At 29.9% G+C, this 20152-nt stretch overlaps 1 protein-coding gene across 3 annotated transcripts in view; it reads right to left on the bottom strand.

The window, feature by feature from the left end:
- Positions 1-20152, bottom strand: part of LOC130450679 (protein grainyhead-like) — a 225445-nt gene that overhangs the window by 49554 nt on the left and 155739 nt on the right. For all 3 annotated transcript variants that reach the window (XM_056789202.1, XM_056789203.1, XM_056789206.1), the window contains exon 3: positions 2964-3236. In XM_056789202.1, the coding sequence (XP_056645180.1) occupies positions 2964-3236 (273 nt within the window). The remainder of the gene's footprint in view (positions 1-2963; positions 3237-20152) is intronic.

Raw genomic sequence — 20152 nt, 5'->3', positions numbered from 1 at the left:
GTTACTCCTATTTAACTGTTAGGAAAATATTAATTACATTGAATATACTTGTCATAAAGTTGGCAAAAAACAATTTTAAGAAATAAATAAGCTTTTATTATATTAGTATATAAGTAATTTCTAGTTAGCTACTTGCTTCTTGGTATATACGTTTGAGTAAATAATGTGGGTGCTCTATAGTTCGCGTGTATTTGCAGTATTATTTCTATTTAGTTTGTAGTAGCCTCGAGAAGAGACTTTATTTATAGCTAGTTAGGTCGCATGTTTAATAAAAGTCATTCAACTATCCCGCCTTTGAAATGCCCTCTTTGCCTCCGCATTTTCTCGCCCCATTTCATCTGCATCGTATCTGTCGGAGACCCTCACATCAACTTGGATCTTTTTTTTTCCTACCCACTGCTTCAATAATATTATTAAACATCGTTGTAGAGTGTAAATAATTTTTATTTCTATGAAGAACCTATTAGAATCGAATTCACATAAAAATATATAACAAAATATATATTATATCGTGGATCAGACAATGAAACACCAAATATATGTTTTGTTCAAAGTGAACACTTCCCGAAATAGTACTAACACATTAACAAATCATCCAAAATATTTTCCAGCCTCATTTTCAAGAAGAAATTACAGAAGATTTAATTCTATTCATAGAAAATTGATTACTGGTAACTTGCAAGTTTAAAAATACGGCTGCAGCCATACTGAAGGAATTTGAATAAATAACATTAATCGACTTTTTGGTCTCTAAAAACTGCGCATGACGTTTAAGTACTTTCATTTATTTTCTATTCTACCTTCTATCCAGACTTTCAGGAAGAGTTTTACTTTAATAAGTAATGAAAAGTCTCAGATGTAAAAGTTCATGACCGACAGAAACGATATGAATCATCAACGAACTATCTACCCATCACAAACTTTATTTAACATTTTCAGGAAACCAAACTCATTTTGAGACAAAGCAAATATAGTTTTGGAAAATTGGCTGTAAAATGAGTTACGATAATTTCTTCTAGTAATAGAAATTCATTTGTAAATAATTTTATATAATATCAAATAATGATATGATGACTGGTTTTCGATAGTGTTTTGTATTAATTTAACAGTTTCGATCATATTGTTCCTCAAATACAAAGCATTTACAGAAAAATTTTCTCTCGAGAATTTGGGACACTCTGTAAAATGTCTAATATTATCCCAATTTTAAATCAGTATATTTTCTAGAAGGAATTTAAAAAAGATTACTTGAATTACTTACTAGTGTGTAGTGTCAAAATTCATATAAGAAATTCTTGTATTAAGGCTATGCATTATTTTCCGAAAATAATAATTATTATTAGATGTTAGAATAATCATGTAACGGTGATTTAAATATTCCATGGCTATCAATGGGAAATTTAGAAAAATGCTACCAAAAACCACATGGGTCAAAAGTACATGTATTAATATTTGTTTTTCAAATCGCTGCGGGATACCATGAATAATTTCCAGTATTTTAATCGAACAGCCTGTTATATAAATAAGTTCCAAGTAAAAGTTCTTGGTTCTTGCAACACTGAATCTGCAGAAATTATGCAAACCGTCTTGTATCCAAACAGCCGCAATTCAGGAGATTTTTTTATATTAATCCCATTGTATGCTATAATATATAGTTCAGTGATACAGACGAATGCTATAAATTTCATCGAGGCATTTTTATTTCTAAAAGATTCTCATATATTTAACGCTTATTTTCATCCCAACCGTTTCAGCTTCTTTTGTTCAGGGGCGTATCAAATAGTATACGCATTTTAATGAATGTCTTAAAAATTTATTCTAACAATGTATATCGTTATAAAAAAAGTGATATAAAGCCATATCTAATGTTTCCAGTTTTGATATACGTGGTCACACAATGATATAAGATTAATGCTACACGTTTTGATGAAATAAAATGCCACCCACCATCTACTCTGTATTCTAGCTTTTTTGAACTATTATTTAACGTTATAAGATCATCTTATCAACATTACCAACCAAATATTTATAATAATTATTCATTTGCGGAAACAACGAAATCTGATATTTTGAAAAGAGTCTACGATAAAAAGTATAACTAAACAAATTTGAAGCTTCATGTGGGCGAAAACAAATGAGGGGAGCATAGAAAGCTAGATATTTGAATAAAATAAATATCATCATACTGTTTGATAACAGAAATAATGAGAAATGATCTATTTGTAAAAGATCGAAATTAAGTGGAAAAATTCATCTACAGGTCTTAAGAAGAAATCATAAACAAAATTAATATAATAAATTGATTTATAGTTAGGATGTGAAACTCCGAATCTACATGACAAGATAAGATTTGGTTAACAAAATGAGAAGATAATGAAGTTCAATAAATCATTAGGATACTACTATCCATTTGAAATTGGTTGGCAAAAATAGCTGCGTACAAGAGGGAAATAGATGAGAACAGCTAGGGTGGTAAAGGCAATTGGATACTGATACAAAATCGATTCGTTCCAAATCGAGAAAAATGAAAAGATTTATAAATTGATTATAATATTTACATAGTTCATCGTTCATTTTATAGTTATTTATATCACGATTTTAAAAAATATCTAAGTACTTATATTTACTTTGCTTGATATTTGACTCAAAAGAAAATACCGTTTTAACATTTCTAATTTACCTAACCAAATTTTACGTACTATCCAACTTCTGATGAAAAGTACAGATAACATTACTAAGTTAAATTGAGGCAAGAGTAAATTTTTTCCACTTTAATTTGAATTATCTAGTTTTTGTTTTACGTTGTTCATGATATTATAAATTAAATAATATGGTGAAATAATAATTTGTTATCTTTAATGTTATATGATTTTTCAGTTGTATTTGACTTGATTTGAAAATATGTTTTGAATAAGACCAAATGATTGCAACTAAAATTGTGTAAAATTGAATTAGATACTTACGACCATATATCAGCTAGTTTGTCTTTGGAATCAGGTAATTTATAGTATTCATAAATCAGTCCCATCGCTGTTGATTGATCTTCGGCACCACCACCGATGTTAAGCATGGCTGTCGTGGCGGCTGTTAAAGGATGTTCGTAAAATGCTCTCCAATTATGTTGATCCTCGGGAGGGGCTGCCCCCTCGGGCAATTCAGCCATACCACGTTGACCCACCACTGGTAAATCACCGGCTGCGTGCGATGACGTAGAATCAAGACTTTCTTTTCGTTTTCTACAAAAAAATACATCAATATTAATTTAGACTATATGAAACATAGTTCGAAGTGAAAACGTACATTTATCACTGCACGCATATACTTTTATATTTTATATTATTAATCAAAAAGTCTTTCTTTATCTTCTCTTGTTGTCTACAGTGCAATAATATCGATGTTAATAATGATAACGGTGTCATTGATAAAGTTCTTGTTCTTGCAAAAATATTACTTCTTACTATTTGCGTCAACGAGTTTGTACAAACGTTTGAATAAGGTTAATGCTTATCAAGCTATTAAGCAAAATTTTCACACAATAAAATATAATGGAGACATGAACTATTAAAATGTACAGTAATATTTATTGTTGCATTCAAAAAATGTAACGTGATGTTCACAAATACTTAGCAGTTACTTCAAGTTAACCATATGATACGAGTTCTCGCAATTTAAAAAAATATCTGGTACCCATTACGTGTGTAGTACAAATGTAAAGACCGAGTTACACCTACCGAGTAGACAGTCCGGCAATGTATTCGGCAGAGAAAGTACTCGGTCGAGCGAGGGGCGAGTACTTTCGGGAGGGTTAGTGATAAGAAAAGAAACCAGTGGAATAACGTTTGTGTCTGAAAAGTGCCTCTATATAATTTTTCATTGTCACTAAAATATTTTCCTTTTTTTTTCATACAATATCTATACAAATAGTCAAGAGAATCATAAATGAACTTTATTATTATATTATCTTATCCTCATATCATGCCTGCTTTCAATAATCACGGTCTTGCCCATATTCGTTTTTTTTCTCCTAGGTATATATCCTCTTCAGTTGCACCCAATCACATAGGTATGAGAAAATTACAGTAGCTATTAAAAACTTTTCTCATTTATCATTTCTCGGAGACATGTTAACATCGCGGAACACACTCGACAACTGTCTCGTCTTGACCAAATGGAATGTAATCATCTACGGTAGGTGTAATTGGGCCTTAAATACGAAGAAACTTTTGTATGTGACTAAAACTTAACTATGGTGGAAGATTGCTGAATATATTCTACTAGTTACTGATTGTCAATATTTATATTATAATTTACTAATTAAAATAATTTTTTTTGTGGAAGAAAATTTATCACCTTCAGATAATAGGAACAAGTCTATTTGTTTAAGTGTATTATTTACTAGAAAATATTTATGATAGTTATAATTCTGGATTACAAACCCGGGTAGGTAAAGAGCTAGATTTTGAAACATTTCTCTAGTGGTAATTATATCAAGTCAACTCAATGTTCGGTTATGAATTTTAAACATGTTCTGTAGCCAACCGTTGCGACACTCCCACGGTTTGATTCGAAAATTATAAATTGAAGATTGTGCATAATAATTTTTAATCTTCACTGACAAGTTATGATAATTATTGTGACAACTTCACTAGTTACCAATTTTATTTTTATATTATATAGGTGCAAACATTGTCACCGTGCGATTTTCCTATTCGAAAAAGTAGTAGTAGAAGGTAGAATGATAGCTGTCTAATGTTTTTCGATAAATTATAGGAAAAAACAAAGATTTATTCATTTGGAGTCGCACGAAATCATTTGAGTGCCACAGATTAGGCTGAAACAGATCTATCGTTAGCAGATTATTATATACACAAAATATTAACGATCGAGGTAATTGAAACACTAATAGTTATAGCAGCCAATTATCTTTAATAGAATTGAGTTGAAATTTCTAGAATCATTGGCGATATTGATACTGAACACATTGTTTACGGTAACACTATATCAACAGTCACAATTATACTGTCTGATGCGTATTTCAATAACCAAGGTATCGTCTTCAGAGAGTGACGGTGAAGTGTAGTGATAGCGAAACAATGTAGTCAGTGTTCAGTATCACTGAAAAATCATCCGTTGGAGTTATTGAAAACACCGTTAAGCATTTATCCAGTTTATATATTAGATAATAAAACGAAGGTTTGCACTGCTATGGTTTCTTATTTCTTATTTCCATTCATATTTGCTCAAAAATAAAAAAACGGATAATAACGAGCAGGTTTTCTTCGAAATATATTGGAAAAAACTATTATACTGGAAGAAAGAGCCTGTTTTCAGAAACAGAATCACTCTGAACAACAAGCAACTTGTAGAGACTCTAACCGCATGAGTGGCCAAATGTCAAGTAGTAGTAGTTATTTTTGACGGCCTTACAGCTCAAAAAACACTTAAGTAATGGATGACGGTCACGAAAACCTCACACAATTATACCATTGTTTTTGATAAAGTCTCTAACTGTACATTCCACTTGTTATGTCGTATTTTAATTTAATCAATAGATCACTTGTCAAAGTTTCTTGTATCAATATTATATACCTACTCATTTATTATTATTCAAAATTTATTGCAAAATTGGTTATTCCAAGCAATTAATAAACTATTTAGAACCAATCGAAGCAAAACCAAATAGATTAAAATACATGAATGGTGTGGCAATATTTCACTTCCTTCACCTTGACTGGATTGTCGTGACTTAGGTTTTTAAACGGCGCCTTAAACGTCCAAAAACTATTGACATAATTAATCAGATAAATAATAGATTATTTTAAATCGAATATTCCAATTTAGAAATAGATTAAAATCAAATAAGTTGACATTTAGAAGTTATTACAATAAAACTAGATCAAACAAATTTTGTTCTAAGCATAGGTGTTACCAGAACAATATTTTGGAGGTTCCTTATTATCATTTAAAATGGATTTCTCTGCAACTGGTTTTGTCATCAGGATGGAATTTTTATTATCCAAGGGAGTGTAAATCTATTAAAGAGGGGACGATTTGGAAAAATAACTGGCAAAAAATAAGGACTCGGATAACAAATGTTACTATTAAGATTATTAGAACAATTCAAAATCAAATTTGAGTTTCTTCTTTTTATAATTTTGAATGGATTATGTTGAAATTTACAAACTGCAATAAAACATTTGACAGTGTGGAAAGGAATGTACGGCCTATTCCAGTTCGTGGAAAGATGGTTATGGATACGTAAATGATGCAATTGCTTTTTTAATAATTTGGAACAGAAAAAGAATTCAGTTGTGAAATTTGCAGATGGTATAGAAGTTATTAAGGACAAATTTTGTATTGTAATTATATTCAGAATAGAAGGCGCATTGACGCACAGAAATCTGAAGCAGGGTGCAGAAAAAATTGTACTGTTGTAACTTTAAATTTCTTTGTCAAGATACGATCATTGTTGAATTTTGTTTTAGAACTGTTTTAGGTCTTGTATTCACTTTTTTTAAGTGTGACGCCCCTGATGTGTGAATACGCGAAAGTTGTTTAAAATGACAAATAGCCGTCTCAATAGAAATATAAAAAAGTGCACCACGCCCTTTTAATTAAGAGATATCACTCCATATCTTCAAGCGAGCATGTTCAACAAGGAAAGAAACACTATTTTAGATTTTGTGAAATTATATTTTCTCTAACTTTTCTTGTTTTAACTTTCAAATCCTATCGATATATCTCTTTATTTATGTGACATAAAACCGTGTTGCACTTTCGACTGCAATGTTATGCATCTTTTGTAAAAAAAATCATTACATCATAAAGCAAAGTGAATAATTATGGTTTACTTCTTACTAGCGGAACGTTATTTGTATACCGACTCTTAATTTATAATACAGGGTGTTCTTTCATTTCTTGTAAACGACAGGCGCAATGATTTTTGTATAGAACAGATGCGACACCAGTTCCAAAAGAGAAAACTAAGCACCTTTTATGGTTTCTGTTAATTGGAATATTCTAATTTATACAGGGCGCTCTTTTAGATAACGGCTATTGAAAGTATTGTTCTCAAATAAAAAATGGTGGTCGTGTATAAACACCATTTCGAAAATTTGTTGTAATAGTCTTATATTAAATGTCTTTATATTCGGAATTTCCAATTTTATGGTCATTTATATTGAATTACGTTATAAAATGCTTAATTTTATGGAACATTCTTTGGAGAAAGTTGTACATACTATATATGTTTAGAAAGCTTGAAAATTGAGCTTTATTTGAGGCTGAAAGTATCTCCCAATTATATCACTCTATTATATTCGAACAAGTATAATAAACGATTCCTTTATTTGATTGGACTTTTTGAATCTATATCAAATCACCCAAAATCCATTTAGGCAATGAGCGATCACAAAATACGAAGTGTCTTATAAGATCAGCATTAATTTGAACACTAATAAGTACCTTCATGGTACCTACTGTTTAAAAATATATTTTAGAACTGATTCTGAGTTGGATGATAATAATCATTTCTAAAAATGGTTTGCAGACGGATTCCACCTTGTTACCGTACTATTATTCATTGAATTTATTAAGTGACATTTCAAATTACTTTTCTTCTTATATGTTTGCTGAATAACTATTTGGAGTAATTATAGACCAAAAAGTTTAAATGTTCTTGCCTCATCTGTTGCCTCTAGTTAGTACTAATCTGAATTCACCTGATTAATCTCAATGCTAAGTCACTTGATTGATTTCTTCAATGTAAATATTAAATTGATTGTCAGTTCTTTAGAAGATTTGCTTTCAGGGCTAATGATTAATTAATTAATTGAGGTATCAATGAGTTATATTCTAAATGTAAATGAGTACCCAAGGCATTGTTCTCTAGATTTTGTAAATCCAGAAACTAGTTTTAATGATTTAAATCATTTAATTGAGCACTAATAAAAGGAAACATAGTGTATATAATATGTTTACAAAACAAAATGCATGAAATCTATTTGACATTTCATAGGACTCAAATACTTCACTTCAAAAATCTGGTTTAAACCTATCAGATTGGTTGGTGTGTCAAAACACGACTAATAGATTCATAATCTTCAGGCCCTAAAGACGTAAATTTGGGTATTGAAACGCACATCAGACAGTGTAATTGTAAGTCTTGGTGTAGTGGTAGCAGTGATCAGTGTGTTCAGTATGAATGTCACTTTAGGATCCAGAATTTCCGACTTACCTAATAGTATTGACAAAAAGTCCTTTTTATATAAAGTGATAATTAAAATATAACAGTTAAAATATGTATACAGGAATTTCTGGTCAAATATGCTTAAAATGATTAATTTGATCAATATGCATGAAGCAAAAAATAGTTTAGCATTGCGATCCATTATGCTACAAGGATTACAAACTATCGGTTGCAGACTAAGTAAATTATTTTCCGCAAAATGGGAGGATTTTGTTAATTTTGGTCATTGTTGTGTAGAATAGATAGAATTTCTCACATTCCTATAAAAATTGATATAATTATTCAGACGTAGAGAGGACACATATAAAATGATGCTAATGTTTAGATTTGTTAGATTTACAAAAAAGTGTTAGTCATTTAGATCATTAAGATTATTAAAAATTTTTCATATCAAAAAAGCAGTAGATTTTTCAATCACAAATTATGTTCAAATATCATGAATGCTTTGTCTTCGTCATTAGTTAAAGATATTATTGAGATTAGATACTACTAAAATTTAAATATGTTCACCGAAAAGAAAAGATATTATAATGATTGGTTACAGTGGTCATAAAATAATTTATGATAAGGTACCTCACTTGTGTAATTATAAGTATTCAAGTCGCAACCAAACCACCAAAACTACCGTTGGAAGATTATGAAACTTTTTTAGACGTTATGCAAAGTTTTGTAGAAAAGTCTTGTCCATCTATTCGGTAAACTCTATATGATGTTAGTGTAGGATCCGTTTATAAAATAAAATTACGAAGAATAAGTAGTATAAGAAGTAAGATGATCGTATAACATATTTTTACAAGTATGATGGTTTTTCCCGTTGAAGCTACGTTCGTGTTAAATGGTACAGTTACTCGCCACAAATATAGATATTGGAATGACAGGGGATAGAGGTCTTAGAAAAGTTAATGATTGGGCAGGTATTGAGCCACAGTATTTAGATTTGTTGAAAATTAAATTTCTCCCAACAAAAATGCAGGTAACCATTTTAATGACATTTGATTTCGACACACTTTAGTACAGCTCAGTATATTTTTTCAGTCAAGTTTTTCAAACCAGATTACTGGGAAGGAGAAGCATAACAGAGTGGTCAGCTAGATATCCCGATTTATTACGTTCAGACAATTTGTTCTGCAGTTAGACAAAACCCGATGATCGGGGTTAACTAAAAAATGGAATCTGTAACATAGAACAAGTAACAAATCAGTAATTGCGTAATAACATATGAGTTTTTTATGATGAAATTATTTTCTCCTTTTAAATATTTTTGTACAAAAAATTCCGTATATGATTTATTTCAATAATTAATCAAATAAATGAAGTAAGGTCTCCAAAGTTGTAATAGATTTACTAGATTTTATGTAGGAGTAACTTTTTACTTCTTACCAATTATTATTACCGACATATTTTTTTCTCCATTTTAATATTTAATATATATAAATATAGGTAAGGATAATAATTGTAACTGTAGTTTGAATTCATTATTTTCCTGGATGGAAAATTTTCTTATATATCTATTAACTAGATAGGATTGTAGCATCTTAATAAAACTAGCAAAAACTTAAATCGCAGTATTATTTTTACCGTTCTAATCACATTTCTCATTGCCTAACACAGTGTCACAGATGGTTAATCCACTAAGTATCACATCACTAAGTTTATCTTTGAATAATGTGTACGTTGCAAAAAGTTCGTATCACTAGTGAACTAGTAACAACATATCAAGTTGGTTGTGTCATTAATTTAAAATCTTTTTAAGTCGGCATTGATTTTAAATGCTCGTTATAGATATTAAAACACTAATAATATTCATAAAAGGAAGAACAGTTATGTTTTACATGTAATATCTATTGAACAAAGATCGATTAGACGGAACATGAGACGGGAAAAAGTATCAGATGGATCACTTCTATTAATTAATATAATTATTTTTTTAATCTGATTTGAATGATGAATGGTCAACGTGATGTAGTCTAACTGTAAATTATTTTACAAGAGCTTGTTAGTGAAAATTTAAAACATCGTCCCATCTACATAGTTAATGTTATTTCATTAAATGTTTTCCAATAACTTGAGAATGAAAAATTCAACTCAAAAAACTCGATTAGATTTTCTATGTTCCACCTCCACACTTTTAAAAATTGCCGAATAAATGAAACAAAGAGCTAACTCCTAAATCAGAAAAATTCAATAAATGTTTTACACTAGATTTTATATAAAATCGTCGTCGTTCGATTTCATAAAGTTAAAATGCATAAATAGATAAGGATAAATTACAAATTATACTGGATGTAGCTATGCAAATGGGATCTTCCCATTCCAATAATTAGCACAACCAATATAAAAAATGAACTAGATTATACTCTGGGTGAGACTGTTTCTTCGTTATCAGCAATAAAATATTGAGTATCAGAATTTAAACGAGGCCGTAGGATCTGCGAAAACCAACATTGCACTGGCACTTCATCGAAGTAGTCGTGGTAACATCTTTGTTCTGCTGTTGTACATATTGCGTCTCATGCGCTTCAAATTGTGAGTAGTTAGGGACCTTGGCTTCTCTATGATTCTTCAATTCTCTTTGCACAAATTTGGGTAGGCGTTTACCTATGTCATCTTTCGTTTGCAGGTAAATTATTTGTCGATTGACATTACTGTTAAGTGCATGCTGATGTTCCCCTTTTTGATTTATCACATTTGTTCTTAAAGATTCACCTTTGGTATAAATTGGTGCACTTGCAAATGTTACTTTGTGCACCTCCACATAGCTTCATCAGCTTTAGTGGTATTACTAAAGCAATACCTAATATTGTTTACACCTTAACAAAGGTTTACTGCGCTCACTAACAATTCCTTTTATCTCTACATCCATGTCAGCCGTGCGAAAAATTTTAGCAATTAAAGAAACAACTTTGTATATACCCTAAAAGTGTTGAGAGTACTAGCGATGCTTATAATTTTTCAAGAAATTATATTCTTATGTTCCCGTTAATCAAATCTCGACAAGACAGCTGCCATCGTAGTTTTGACATATGTGCGGATCAATAAAAAAAAAACATTTAATAAGAATTAAATTTGCCTCTTTTGCTATTCGCACTTTGTTGCCTCCTTTTTCGTGCTATTTGTTGAAATAGAACTAAATAGATGCCGCTACTATTACTCGACATTAATTACTTATTAATTTCACATGTACGTTTTAATTATTATTACTTATTATTTGACTTCCTAAGTTAAATGCGTAGAAAAATATTAATTTTATTCAAATAACAGTTAATAATCCAAATTTAATTGGTTAATAGGAGTAACTAATTCTCATGAATTTTTTATAGCTTTTATGAGTGGAAAAAACTCAAGAGAATATTTTGATTATATAAAAATTTGATACAGTGACATTGAAGTGAAGGATTTGGATGACTTTGGTTTGGGTTTTATAATAAGAATTCGTAGCTAATACGTGTTTTTTTATTTCATGTTTTATATATTTTATTGAAAATAGATGTATTTCCTAGTAGATTTCTATTAGTTCTGTCTCTTGTTCTTTTCTGTTGACATTACCATCACCAAATAAAAAATTATAGACGACTTAAGACTTTTTAATAAATTTCATATTTGCTGAAATTGCTTCTACGCAGGTCCTACGTTAGTACTCTTTCGAGATTTTCTGGTATTTGTTTCAGTTTTAGTTAACTTTGTTATATCTGGCCATGAGTTTTTTGTAACATGTATTTTTCCTACCTTTTCATGAATTTTTTGGATAACACACTTTACGCCATATTCTCTTGTTCACAAACAACCATTTTTGAGAATTGTCAATATTAAAACATATTACTAAAAAGCACCAGACAACTTAAGATAATGAGTGTTACTTTTGAATTTAGGAGAACATTCAAAAAAACGTTATTTTTAACAATTGTCACGAATTTCATACATTAAATTATCATTATTACAGCTTGTTTACAGCCAGTAAGAAATGTTATTGTTCGTATTAGTCACAACAGTTATTTTTTGGATTAGTATTAGTTGTAGAGAAGTATGCATAATCACGTGATTGTAGTTTCGGTGAATGAAATAGAATAAAAAACGCTACCTCAACCATTCCACTTATCAATTTATAAATTATTAATTTTAGTCAGTCAGTCAATTTGGCCAACATGCGTGCGTGTTATTCAATTTTGTAACCACCAACGTAACGTATTAAATTTACAAATTGATTACTGTTGTATGCAATTTTTTTTAATTATGAACATGATCATGAATCCAGCAATCGACGACGTGGGAGGTGCAGTGCGACTTTAATAAATATTCAATCGTTTTTATTTACTCCTGTATAGCCGTAGGGTGAGTCAATTCTTTGATTTAAACGATTTTTAATCGCTGCGTGATTTAACATTGAACCAGATAGTACAGATTATACAGAGCGTACTTGTAATACAGAAACAGTCAACAAACATATAGTTGGATTATAATTTTTTATTCAATATTTATTTTACACAAACATTTCACATGATATACACCCAGAAATGGAACTGGATCAGTGACCTTTTCCCTTGTTTTTTTGTATTTTTTGAGTTATAAGAAAATACAATAAACATTCTCCAAACTATTTTACCATAAAACTTAGACTAAGGAAATATATACCAAATGAAAAACTCAATGCATTGTAGTAAGATTCCTGGATACTAAATATATATGAAAAATGCAAATCAATTGAAACAAAAGTTTGTAACAAATAGAAAAGTACCGAAATTTTGATAAATCAAACGAAAAAAGGATAGATCTGATTATAAAGATATTTAGAACATAAACAAGTGAATAAAGGAAAAAGACTATAAGCTGAATAAGACATTTTCAAAAACCTAAGATAAATTTGTTTTATCAAACGAAAAAAATTGCCTATAGTAACCTGGAAAGACAGTATCACCATTCATGTGATTTATTAGGCGCCTAATACAACTAGATGATTAACAAAAGTATTGACAAAAATTTGTTTTCCATATTACACTAAGTCGATGTATGAAACAATGAATAAAACTTATCATCTTGATCTCTTGACGTATGGGACTCAATAACAATGAAATTACCGACGAACTGGAAAAGCTTGGAGACGCTAACAGGGCCCAAACCTGCAACAGGAATCGCTTTATGGCGGATTAAGGAACACCTTACTCTATGGTCTGGTAGATCTGAAAATAGTGGAAGTCGGTGATCATAGATACAAGGCCGAAGGCCACTGATCTGAAATTGCCGATTCTGAATACATATCCTCTGCTGTAAACTGTAAAGTAACGCCCGGAGAATTCTCTAATACTGGACGAGGACGATTAATGGAACTATAAAGGTATTTCTTAGGTTACTAGGACCGACAAGATTTCACCATTATTAGTATTGGTATATTAATAGATAAGCAATAGAAATATTAAGGAGTTCGTATCTTAGATAATGCAGGATTAGATGAAATCTGTGAGAATGAAAATTCCAAATGAAAATTTAATACCAATTTGATATGTACTATGTTAAGATGAAGGTGGAAACATATAGCAACAACAAAAATAATTTGCCACTGAGAAAAATATCACGGATATTATTGTTATTGGCATAACTGGAGTACCCGCACTCCAGTTAATAATTAGATTCTCAATATATCTAACGGTCAGATAATAAATATAGAGTGAAATATTGTCGTCCAGAATAATAGAAGGATATATTTTATCAGTATTGTTCAATGGAATGGAGTTAAATTGGTAGTATTGACAAGACGTCACAGTTAATGGAAAACACTGCCGGAATCAAGTTTCATGAAATATGAAGTTTTGAATAATATTGGACGTCACATTAAAAATATTAGCTAAATAATAAGCAGAAAGCAGTTGAATATTACGAAATAACTAAAACCACCGTTACGATTATTTTAACTCGAAAGTTTCAATGTTAACTGATTAGTACGTATATAAAGCTTTACAGAAAATGTAAGTGTAAATGAGAATTAAATCACGTAACAATTAGTAATAATTAATTAATAAGTCCATGAGAAAAATACGGTGTTAAACATGAGGATAAGAATAAATTAATGAAAAATTCTATGCATGCATGTAGTGTACTAAAGATTTATGAGTCGTATATTCCTAATAACCCATTACTTAACTTCAGGCTTATTTAAATACGATTAAACTGTAAATTCAAAACCGTGACCAAAATATATACATTTATCAAAAAATTTTAAACATAAAAATTCCACACATCTGCTAAAAAATGTCGCATGGGCTCCTACGCTTTTTATGTAGGCTTTGAATGACAATGAGCCTTTTACCTGAAGCTTTCAAAATACTTATATATAAAAAATATTTTATTGTTGGATATGGAATATAAATATACTGTTAATTAAAATAATAATTGGAGGTAGGGCAAAGCGGGGTCACTTGATCCACATTTTGTTCAAATCAGTTTAAGGTACTTTCAAAGGAATAATAAAAAAAAAGTTAAATTTAAATCAGTCGTTTATTTACTAGGCCACAGTTCGAGATAATGAAACGATACTAAATTTACCTTTGAAGGTAAACAGTCATATAGCTCAAATGACTGTACTGGCGGGGTCTTATGAATCACCCAACGGAGACACTGGACCATTGGGTAATTATACAAACTCTTATAATTCAGTTACTGCCACATTTCATGAAACATAAAACGCACTGATACCAAAGTGTACTTATCATTAGCGCCATCCTGGCAACTAGTGTTTCACTTGCGAAAAAATAGTCTATAATTTTTCCGAAGAAATATAAACGTCACAGGAACTGAGTTTCCAGTAGCTATTACATTAGTGCCACGTTCTCCTGACATAACCAACAGTATGCTTTCTTTCTTCTGCTATTATTTTACCTGGTTTCAAGACTGTTATAACAACAGTTCCGTCGATGTTCCATATTCTGGAAGCTGGAAATTGATACTTATCCATGACTTAATGTAGCTTGCCATGAAATAAATCGATGTTCTGGTTTTCTAATAGATAGTCTACTATTCCTGTCGAGAAAAGTGGTAAGCCAATTATTATTTGATTATTATTATATTTGACGGTGCATTCATAAGCAAGTCAACGTATATCTGATGGTCTTGAACCATAAAATGTAAAAAACTTCCATGCGATAGTTTTTCTTGTTCAATTGAAAAAACTTGGCGGGTGTAACTTTCAACTTATTAACATACCTCGAAAGCGTAGTTCTATCTATTTTGTTATCTTTAGCAGTTTTGTGGATGCTTGAACCTTTAAGGAGTTCATCTTGTTTTATTAATTCTCTCTAGTATTAGCACGTTCCGTTTTTAATTGTAAATTCACATCCTTAAATTAAAACAACATTAATCTGAAAACATTCAAGCGTAGGGTGACTAAATATTAGGGGTCATTTGAACATGGTTCATTTGACCCAAATGTTTTGTCGCAAATGACTTCTTCGCCGAATTCCATCTAGTATTTTGAATATTAATTCATTGAAAATCATTTATTTATTAAACTAAAACATCAATAGTAATCATGTTAAAGTTAAAATACACTTACTTGATGACCATATGATGATATTCGTAGTTTTAAAACCAAATCTCAATGGCACGATGTTTTTTACTTTTAGCTCTAAACTTCCAACATCACGTGTTGTCGCTCATACCGAACGAACAGTGGCGCGGGTCTCTCATCATCCCCCTGTTTCATCTTATACCACCCGCTCATAGGTATCATACATCGTGTGCGAGTACTATAAGTGGAGCACTAGACCCCGCGTCTCAAAGACCCCGCTCTACCCTACCTGAATCATAATTGCGTTGGAGCCTCATGTTTATTTGTTGATAAAAAACATGTTTGTGTGTTTTAAAATGTTAACAACTAATCATATCTGAATTAAATTGGTTGTTATGATTGATTCAAAAACTGAAAGGTGTTTGTGGGGTATACTTATCAATGTCAATTGATTCAATCGTGCACGTTTCATAGTAATTAGGTTTCATATTCAATCAAAAATTGACATTCTAAATTTTCAGTTCAGAACTATTGTGGGATTTTCAATTAAATCAATATTACACAAAAGTTCACAGAAAAATAGGAAATACATTTTAAAAACAAATTAATGCTAATTCTTCATAATTAAAGTGTGATGTACCCAGAGATGTTATCAGTGCGGCTTAAGATTCAACCTTCATTCAATAAAAATTAGTTTAACATCCGGTTGCATTAAGATGTTCATAAGATTGGTTCAAAAATAAAAGGCAATTTTTAGTCTTGTAATTATACTAGAAAAAATTTAATAACAATGTTTAAAAGATGGGCACTTTAAGCTTTTGAATGAATATAAATTGCCGTTTAACATTTGAAGTAAATTTTTTAGTACAATATCATTTGCTAGTATAAATGGAATTAAGATATAATCAACTATTGAAGGTGGCGTTGTGGAGCTATAACACTTTAGGAATAAGCAAAATTTTAATTGAATTAAACTAACAAAATTAAGATTTGGAGAACACATGATCAAAATATTGATTCCAGACATATTGATATTGCAGTAATTTGTAAAAGCAATTGATTTATTGCTAATTGAACTGGATTATTATAAGATGTAAAGAACAAAACGTGAAATTTTACAAGACATCTAGTTAACTTTCATTATTTATTATAAAATTGTGGCAAATTTTTATTGCAGTAGAAGGAGTGGTTCTGGATATATTAACTCATTGGTTGCGCAGTTTTTTCTATTTTATATAATTGTAGATTCTATAAATAAATAGCAAACAACAAATAGAGAGAATAATTTATTAAAATATTGAAAGCATTAGTAATATTAATTCATTTAAGAGGCATAGTTTATAAAAATCGTATCGAAAACGATCCAAATAGTAAATTTTTCACACAAGTCTCTTTTTTATCTTAAGTATACAAATATCATATATTTATGGAATTTGAGCTAAAAACCATGGGATATTAAGGTTTCACGATTCCAATGATTCAATTCGCTGAGTTTGTACAATTTTAGATTAATTTAGTTCTCAACATTTTTAAATGATAGAGGTAGGTTCTAGATGCAATGGAATTTGAGAAAATTTTTGTAATACATCGTTTTGTACCTTACTGGTTTTGTCACTGTTAATATACAAAATGGAAGCAGCAATCAATTGAAATTATTAACAGTTACATTGAAATTTGTAAATCATAGTTAGAGATTTTGCTTGAATTGAGTAAGTCTTTTTTACCATTATCATTTCTATATATATATATATATATATATATATATATATATATATATATATATATATATATATATATATATATATATATAAATCATATTTGAAAATTTTACTTTTATTGTCGTATTTTTATCATCGAATGTAATTATTCTGTTCCTTTATCAAAACAGACAGAAATCTAAAACCTCCCCTCAACAATCTTTTTCTGTAAGATTTTGCGGTATACTTTAGCAAAATAAAGAATTTGGTTGTAAATAGGATATCTATTAAAAAAAAAATTAGTTGAAAAAGGAAAATTTTCACAGAATAAACGCTAGTTAGAAGAATACTAATTTTGATAATTATTGTTACAAATGGTTAGAATATCAAAATTATCAAATCAATTTGCAACTTATCAATCTTGGTATAAGCGGATGTTTAAAATTAAGTGCCATTATTTAATCATGACGGCTTAGCACTATTTTTTGTAGGAACCTATACTACTTTGAAATCAGATATACTTATAATGTAAAATGATTATATTATTATTGTTACATCAGTATAATTTTTTTTGTCATGAAAACTGAGTAAAAAATGAAAAGAAGGCTATCATTTGAAATAAATATTTGTGACCACAATTGTTTATAAAAACTTATCAAATGAATGAAAGATCACAAGATGACATATGCAAATTATGTTAAGATAAAATCATTTGTAAAAATGCATGCATCCATGAAAGTGATTAGCAATTCTGTCGTAGTCAAGAAGGAATATCATTAATGCGACGGACTTTACGTACACTACATTTGCGATATCTTTGGTTTCTGGTAGAACATTGAATTGACATGAGCTCAAAGAAGAAGCAGTGTTTTACTTATTACTATGTAACTTTTCAAGATATTGAAGGTTTGAAATCCTACATACATTAGATATGCGATGATAGATTGAGACCTGGTAATATGGATCTGGAGTGATAGGAAACTGAGAAAGACAATAGCTGCGAACTAATAAGGTAAAATGACAAAGAAGAAGAGGAAAAAGACACAAATGGAATAAGTTATGTGCGTTAGGTAAAGTAACATTCATTATTGTGCCTCTCCTGGGAAACTATAGCCAGGAAAGATCTGTTAAATGTTTCAACCTAGGTGAAAGAACAATATAAGAATACTAACAGGAGTCTTATCACTGCATTGCCGCCTCAATATACACCTGAAGACGCTAGATTTAACAGATTGTTCAACGTGTAGTTTATGTTACGTATAGGACAAAACCTCTATCCACATTTTCTCGACGTTTGAGTCACTACGGAGCTCTATAGCATTATATTCAGGACATATCCCACATCCTAGATCTTTTGTATCGCAGTGTACATGACACTCTAATCAAACATTATCTTTGCCACCCCTAAAATATAAGTACAAACCAAGTTTCTTACAGTAAGAGAAAGTACACCAATCATGTAGTTGGTATCAATGAATTTGAATTATCTCCAGCAAATTGCACGTTTTATGAAATTGGACTAGCTTGTGAAATACAATTACATTACTATTATCACAAATAGTGGTATGATAATAGATCAAATCATAGGACAAGAATTACTAGACTGGACTGCTGTTGCGACATAATTGGGAATGTTTTACTAGAAACTGTACCAATAATAATTTGTCAATTATTTGTTAGTATTTTTGGTTGACATCACAAGGAACCTAATTATGACATATACATAATTGAAAAGTAAACATTCGAAATATACTTTACGAGAAGGGGATTTACGCATGCTAAGGCGTACTTTCAATGAACAAAATAGGTAACCAATTATACATATACAACTATAAAAGTAGTCGGATGTATTGATTCAAGTATATCACGTCAGAAATATAAACGTATTTTTCTATTGCAATAATTTGTAGTTAATAAAGTGTCCCATTTCAGAAAATAATGTACTTATAAATTATTCAAAGACATTATTAAATGTTATTCGAAGAGGAGTGCCTGGTGTCCAATAATTTTTGCATACCACTCCACTATGTGTTCCATTGCCATTAGTACGTTCTTAACTTATCCATTTACCATTTTTAATGTTGTTTCTGTGTTTCTTTATCATAAAGTTATCTTGATGTCTCTCCTAAATAAAACTTAATCACTAATTTGTTTTACGTTTTTTTATTTATTTTTGTACCTTACCATATGCATGCCTGAAAAGTTATTTGCCTCGAGGTTCGAGAGTGACGTGTTCAAAATCTATTTGAATATATTCAGTGTATTATATATGTCTATTATTTAAAAGATCATAGATATATTTTAGTTATATAACAACATGGATAATATTTTTTATGAATTTTGCAAATATTTGCGAATGTTTAAGAATAAAATCTTTCAAGAAATTATGATGGGCGTTTAAGCTAAAAAATTTTAAATATACATAAACCAACTAGCTCAAAAAGTATGTATTGAGTTTTTGTAACGTAGGGGAATGAATAATATTAAAAATATTTCTATACATGAAGATTTTGAAACTATACTGACTGATATAAAAGCAACACTAAAATATTTTTCAACTACCTTAAGAAGGTGAAGAATCTGCCGACATCTCTTTTAAAGTATTAATTAAAAACATGTTCTTCCAATTATTCAGTTCAATTAAGTTCGGGATCTATAGCGAGTACTTCCAGTAGTTCGTTCATATTGTAATATAGTGAAAGTAAATATCAT

This window comes from Diorhabda sublineata, chromosome X (genome assembly GCF_026230105.1).
Source record: "Diorhabda sublineata isolate icDioSubl1.1 chromosome X, icDioSubl1.1, whole genome shotgun sequence".
Taxonomy (NCBI): Eukaryota; Metazoa; Arthropoda; class Insecta; order Coleoptera; family Chrysomelidae; genus Diorhabda; species Diorhabda sublineata.
This window is presented reverse-complemented; position numbering and strand designations above follow the sequence as displayed.